At 46.1% G+C, this 7,500-nt stretch overlaps 1 protein-coding gene across 6 annotated transcripts in view; it reads left to right on the plus strand.

Annotated features, from left to right (window-relative positions):
• The window catches only part of LOC118216495 (nuclear factor 1 X-type-like), a 114,391-nt gene extending 110,248 nt beyond the window's left edge, over positions 1–4,143 (plus strand). For 5 of the 6 annotated variants that reach the window (XM_035397697.1, XM_035397696.1, XM_035397700.1 and 2 more), the window contains 3 exons: positions 502–537; positions 1,913–2,040; positions 3,995–4,143. In XM_035397697.1, coding sequence (XP_035253588.1) covers positions 502–537; positions 1,913–2,040; positions 3,995–4,074 — 244 coding nt within the window. In that variant the 3' untranslated portion in view covers positions 4,075–4,143. The remainder of the gene's footprint in view (positions 1–501; positions 538–1,912; positions 2,041–3,994) is intronic. The other variant, XM_035397698.1, reaches the window with a different exon arrangement.
• The last annotated feature ends 3,357 nt before the right edge of the window (positions 4,144–7,500 follow it).

A 7,500-nucleotide genomic window follows, 5' to 3' on the forward strand; every position in this document is an offset into this window, starting at 1 on the left:
CAAAAAAAAATAAATAAATAAATTCAGGAGATGATATTACAGTACCTGAAATTTCCAGGTGTTCTTATCCATGGTGATTTGCCATTCCTAGGTAATTCTACCCTCTGCTTTCTAGCAGTAAGACGACTTCATTGTAACATCCCTACTCCAAGTTAAAAACATAGTTGCTATTAATTCCTGTTTTTTGCTAATAAAAGTCAGTGTTTGTCTGGAGTTCCCCCGCGCTGAATGGGTGGCAGTTGTGTTAAAATGTTGGTTCATCTCGCAGTCAGGTCAACACTACGTTGCCTCATCTTGTATACCGTTTGTTTTTCCGGCAATAGAGCTAGTTACTTTTCTGTACTAACATCCACTTCTGTTTGCCCCACCCCTTCCCTGTGCATTTAACTCTACTTTCTTAATGTGTGATGGGACTTCTGTCTTTCTCTGTTTCCCTCCTTCCTTTCTTCTTTGTCCTTCGCTTCCATTCTTCATCTCCTCCCTCCTTCTCTCACACTACAGGTCTGAAATGGAGCTTTATGCAGGTCTTCCACGGAGGTAGTTATGTTTACTCGGGGGTAGTTTACAACCACACTTACTGTACATACGCATATGCACAAGCACACACACACACACACACACATGCCCACATGCATACCCACACATGCACATGCACACACATACATGCATGCACGCATGCGTATGCATAAACGTGCACACACACACACACCCACACACGTGCACACGCACACACATACATTCACACGTGCACACGCACACACATACATTCACACGTGCGCACATATATACACACACACGCACACACACATGTACATGCACAAACACACTCGCACACACACACTCGCTCACACACACACACACACACTTGCACACACACACATGCATGCCTGAACACCATGTTTTTCTCTCATCCTCTCTGTGACTGTCTGTTGTTAGATTCTTGGGTAGAATTCAATCAAAACGCAGAGTTCCTATTGCCATGGATACGGCAGCTGGCATCCAGCTAGCGCCCCCAGGAAGCATCACTGCTTCTTGCCTGAATGTTGGGGTTACCTGGCGACTCGAACACAAGGAAATAAACCAGCTCATGAAATCATTCACAGGAGGAAACTTGGTTTTGAGGTTTAAATCCAGCCTCTGGTTCCTGCATTATCACGCAAAATGATTTGGTTTTACCGAAATTAGTTTAAAGGCGCTGAGCTTTGAGGCGGTTAAGGGATCCCTGTTAGCATCCGGGCAGGGAAGGCCAGGACTTTTAAAAATATATTTTTACTTTATTTAGTGTTTTTTTTTTTTTTAGGAAAATATATTTTTCAAATGTCTTGCACCTTTCTATCGTGCGTGTGAAAAACCCAGAAACCAGGCTGTGCATCTGCTGTCCTCCTCTTAAAGTAATCGCATCAATGAATGTGAGAAAAACAGAGAGGCAATGATTGGTCCTCTCTTCCGGAAGGATCCCAGTCCTACGGTTTTCCCATATCAGCAAGTTTTATGTACGTAGTTCAACACTGAGGACTAGCTGTGGGCTTTTAAGACTACGGACCGTCTACTGGAATGTTTTACAAGGTTTTAGAAATGCTTTTATTTTACCGGTTTTGAGCGTGTTTTACATCCCCCGGAAGTCACAAGGTTACTTGTGTTATAATTATAATGCCCACCTTCTGTGCTCTGACGAGGATTTCATTCTTTTAGAAGGAGTGTCGAAAGATTTGGGCGAGGGAGTCTATATTTTTAAGAATGAGCATTTAAGTTGTTAGTGGAGTCGTTATATAGTACATATATTTTTTTTTAGAAGGAGGAGCTTCATGTGTTTTGGATGGGAGGCCATGTTTCAGGTCACCATGGCGTCGGCGGTTTGAGTGGCAGAATTTAATCTGCTCGCTCCGTCTCTCTCCCCCCCCCCCCCCCTCAGCTCCAACAAGCGCAAGTCCATGGACGACAGCGAGATGGAGAGCCCGGTGGACGACGTCTTCTACCCTGGCCGCTCCCCCGCCGCCAGCAGCTCCCAGTCCAGCGGCTGGCCCAACGATGTGGACGCAGGTACGAGTCAAGCGCCCCCTGCTGGCCAATTCTGAAAACTACACTGAACTCCCAACCCCAACCCAAACCCCAACCCTGACTCCCCCCTCATCTCTTCTTCATTGTCAGCTGCACTTTACTGCCTCTTCTCTGTTACCTCCTCAAACCACGTAAAAACAGGGGCAATCAAACCTGTTCCTGGAGATCTTGAAAAGCTTGACCGTCCAGCATCATTAGTACACACAGGGACTCACACACACACACACACACACACACACCCCGGGTTCAGCCAGGTACGGGTTGTTCCGTGCCAGGTTTTGTCACCCACCCGTCTTTGCTCGAGGTGATCTCCAGCAGGGCTTTGGGCCTGCTCTGTCCTGTGAGGGTCAACCATTTTGTTCTTGGCTCGAGATTGTTTCAGACACAGAGTGCGAGGGGTTTCGCCTCTGTGGGGTGCGCCAGGCGGTGGTGCAGTGAGCAAAGTGTTTGTGTTTAAGTGTGACTTTGCCAGCTTATATTCCTAAAGCACACATTCATATATCAGCTATAAATTCATGAGGCCTGTTCTTTTTTTGTTTGTTTTTTTCTGTTTGTTAGCTTCTGTATTTTATCTGTATATTGCTCTCTCTTGCTCTCTCTCACTCTCTCTTCTCCTGTTTATACTGTATGTAGATATACTGTGTGTATGTGTACATACATACATATGTGTGCGTCAGTGGCAGGTCATAAGCTTATAGGCTGAGGCCGCTTGCGTGATTAAAAAGCTTGGCAAGCCCCCGTTGCCAGGCAACCCCCTTTGTGTCTTCCAGAGTCACATTCTTTTTGAACACACTAGGATTGAAGTGGGAGGGAAGCTCAGTTTATTACACATTACACATTTAACTGTGATTGCAGTTATGGGTGTGTTTTTAATTTTTTTATAACCCTTTTTTAACCTCAAAACCTTTCGGTCAATCTGGAATGTGGAATTCCGGACAGGAGTAGTGCAGACTGGAACACTCTCTCAGCCAATCACGTACAAGCTCCTACTTATCTTAACCCGGCAGACCAATAGCAGAGCAGATTTGTGTCGGAGGAGCAGGCAGGCTGTGGGCGTGACCGTAGGGCTGGAAGCCAATCAGTTGTGTTGATACAAGGCCAAGCTTTTCCAACCAGCCAATCACGGTGCACTTTTTTGTTTGCATAGCAATGTGAGGTCTTTCCCAGCATTCAGTGCTCACATTGGCAATCCATAAATCTGGGTCACATAAAAATAACTGGAAATGGGTTTTCTCTTTGAACTCCAATGAAATTCTTGCAGATTTCTGTCAGTTTTATCAGAACCGTGTATTTTCAACCCGTTCAGAACTGAACTCTTCTTTTCATTATGGTACATTTTTGACTGAGTAAACTATGTTTTTTCTTGAAAACTATTATTGTAGGACCTGCAGGGGTGTTTTTTCAGACTTTTATCAACATTTAACCCAGCTGACCCCAGTCTGCCAATCAGAATCAAACCCCCCCAAACCAACTCTCCAGTTACTTTTGTCTGTCTATCTGTCAATCTGTCTCCTTTTCTCTCTCTCCCCCACCTCCCAGTTTAACCGCACCCCTCCCTGTTTAACCCCTCCCCCCTCCCAGTTTAACCATGCCCCTCTCCCTGTTTAACCCCGCCCCTATCCCTGTTTAACCCCTCCCCCCTCCCTGTTTAACCCCACCCCCTCCCCCTGTTTAACCCCACCCCCTATCCCTGTTTAACCCCACCCTCTTTCCCTGTTTAACCCCACCCCCTCTCCCTGTTTAACCCCGCCCCCTCTCCCTGTTTAACCCTGCCCCCTCTCCCTGTTTAACCACACCCTCTTTCCCTGTTTAACCCCACCCCCTCTCCCTGTTTAACCACGCCCCCTCTCCCTGTTTAACCACACCCTCTTTCCCTGTTTAACCCCACCCCCTCTCCCTGTTTAACCACGCCCCCTCTCCTGTCTTGGCCTTTCAGGGCCTCTCCACTTGGCGAACGTGCAGGAGAGGAGGATTAAACACGAGGCCGATGATGTGCAGTATCCGTACCATGGTTAGAACACGTTTACACCCTACACCTCTTTTCAAAGCTCTTTTCTAAATTTGCTGGACAGTTTTTATACCATCTCTCGCTCTCTCTTTCCCTCCCTCTCTCTCTCTCTCTCTTCATCTATGGGGGCAAAGGTGCCACCACCCCCCCCTCCTGCCCCAATCCTCCCGCTTCCTTTGGGTTTTTGGGGCTGTTAAAACGGCACCCCCTGCTGGAGGGATTCTTCCTCTTTTTCCAGTTGCTTTGTTGTGGTTTCTGCATCCGTCCAGTCCTTCTGGCTGCCCAGTTGCATTCTTCAGATCAAAAAATTAATTTAACCTACAGGCACGTGCTCAGTTCATAGCAAGAGAAATCACCACACTCACCTGTTTTTATTTGTTTGGTGCGTTGAAACCAATGAAATATCGCCAATTGAAAAGAAATTGGTTTGCACTCACCTACAGGCATTTGCACACACACACACACACACACACAAACACACAAACACAGCATTTGAACATAATTTCATTTTATGCCAAATGTGAACTGTCATACTTTATTTTAAGGCCTTGTTTGTCATGTTTGAATACATTTAACATTATTACTGACTTTTACTATTGCATAAAATACTATATTTGTAAAGCAACAAGCAATAAACAAATTGTAAGCATGTAGTAATGAATAACATTACACTTAGATCACTGGCATAACACTTCTGTCACTTCTGATACTGTGATGTCCATTCAACTCAACATTAATGATAAAACAGTAGTTTTATTGAAGTATACTGAAATATATTTTCACTCTTGAAAAGGTTTTTTACATTACAGACACACGCTTTCTGCACACTGCTAGGAAAGTACTGCTCCTAAAGAAAAAAAATATTTGATTTTGTTTAAAAATAATATCAGTAGGACCTTAAAATGAGGCATTACCAATTAATATTTTGATACGTATGAAGCTAATTAACACATACATACATACATACATAAAATACATATACACACATGCATATATACATACATACGTGCACACACTGTGGAAATACATATGGGGCTGCTTGGCGTGAGAGATTAGGAGCTACTCAAGTCAACAGACATGCTAATTCAATCACAACTGGATGGCCAATACACTGCTGACTAATTGATATGTGACACAGTTACAATATGTATAGATCAGCAGTACAGACAGAAGTGATGATATAGATCAGCAGTACAGACAGAAGTGATGGTATAGATCAGCAGTACAGACAGAAGTTATGATATAGATCAGCAGTACAGACAGAAGCGACAGTATAGATCAGCAGTACAGACAGAAGCGACAGTATAGATCAGCAGTACAGACCGAAGCGATGGTATAGATCAGCAGTACAGACAGAAGCCACAGTATAGATCAGCAGTACAGACAGAAGCGACAGTGTAGATCAGCAGTACAGACAGAAGCGATGGTATAGCTCAGCAGTACAGACAGAAGCGATGGTATAGCTCAGCAGTACAGACAGAAGCGACAGTGTAGATCAGCAGTACAGACAGAAGCGACAGTGTAGATCAGCAGTACAGACAGAAGCGACAGTGTAGATCAGCAGTACAGACAGAAGCGACAGTGTAGATCAGCAGTACAGACAGAAGCGACAGTATAGATCAGCAGTACAGACAGAAGCGACAGTGTAGATCAGCAGTACAGACAGAAGCGACAGTGTAGATCAGCAGTACAGACAGAAGCGATGGTATAGCTCAGCAGTACAGACCGAAGCGATGGTATAGATCAGCAGTACAGACAGAAGCCACAGTATAGATCAGCAGTACAGACAGAAGCGACAGTGTAGATCAGCAGTACAGACAGAAGCGATGATATAGATCAGCAGTACAGACAGAAGCGTCAGTGTAGATCAACAGTACAGTCCGATGTGATGGTATAGCTCAGCAGTACAGACCGAAGCAATGGTATAGCTCAGCAGTACAGACCGAAGCGATGGTATAGCTCAGCAGTACAGACAGAAGTGTCAGTGTAGATCAACAGTACAGTCCGATGTGATGGTATAGCTCAGCAGTACAGACCGAAGCAATGGTATAGCTCAGCAGTACAGACCGAAGCGATGGTATAGCTCAGCAGTACAGACAGAAGCGATGATATAGATCAGCAGTACAGACAGAAGCGATGATATAGATCAGCAGTACAGACCAAAGCAATGGTATAGCTGAGCAGTACAGACCAGACGGTCACTGCAGCTGGATGCACGCGTCTCTGTTTATGTCCAGTCTCCATCGCTCTTAATGTGCGCGTAATTGGAGCTGCAGGTTGGGAAAGTCACATCCTCTGTTCCTCTCCTGCGGGCCTTCATCGCTGCATTAAGGGAAAGAGAATCTGAAGCTGCCCCGCGGGTGCCCAGCGGGCCCAGATTTCCACACCTCATCCCCGGTTATCCAGTCCTCGGCCGCAATTAACAATTAATGGAGTCCGCCCTCCCGCCTCGGTCAGAACCGTGACCCGCGCCCGTCGGGCAGGAAGTGACACGCGGGTCAGAGCAGACACGTCCCGCTGCGCAGCAGCCGCTAACGAGCTGTCCAAACTGCGCCGTCACCGTGGTTACCTGTGCCTGGGGAGGAGTCAGGGCACCTGCTGGCATGCACCTGTGTGCGCACACACACATACACACACAGTTACATGTGCAAACACACACACTCAAACACACACTTACATGTGCAAACATGCACACACACTGACATACACACACTTACATGTGCAAACACATGCACACACACACTTACATGTGCAAATGCACACACACACACACACAAACACACACGCACTTACATGTGCAAACGCACACACACACAAACACACACGCACTTACATGTGCAAACACACACACACACACACTTACATGTGCAAACATGCACACACACACACACGAACACACACGCACTTACATGTGCAAACACACACGCACTTACATTCGCAAACACATGCACTCACACCATACACACACCAGAGAATACACCCACATATACATGCACACACATGTGAGTACACCCACACATGCATGCTCACAGGAGAGCACAAACACAGAGAAAATGGCACATATACACAGACGTCTGGCAACGGCACTCGCCTTCCACAACACACACACACAGACACACACACTCGCCACGCACACACACACACACACACAATCTGGAGTGGAGCCTCTGGTCCCAGATGGTGTCTCCATGTGTCTACGGCAATGGGACCGACTGCATCGCAGAAGACATCTGTTCTTTGTGTGTGTGTGTGTGTGTGTGTGTGCTTGCGCGTGCGTGTTTCATCAGTGGTAATCAGAATCAAAGCCGTTTTTTTTCCTCTCAAAATTGGATTGATTCCGTCACACAGACAAATCACACTGTCGTGTGCTGCAGCTCTGTTATCACTGTCTAATGTACATGGGGTTTGTGGTGTGCATGCTCTGGCAATGTGGA

Source organism: Anguilla anguilla, chromosome 17 (assembly GCF_013347855.1).
Source record: "Anguilla anguilla isolate fAngAng1 chromosome 17, fAngAng1.pri, whole genome shotgun sequence".
NCBI lineage: Eukaryota > Metazoa > Chordata > Actinopteri > Anguilliformes > Anguillidae > Anguilla > Anguilla anguilla.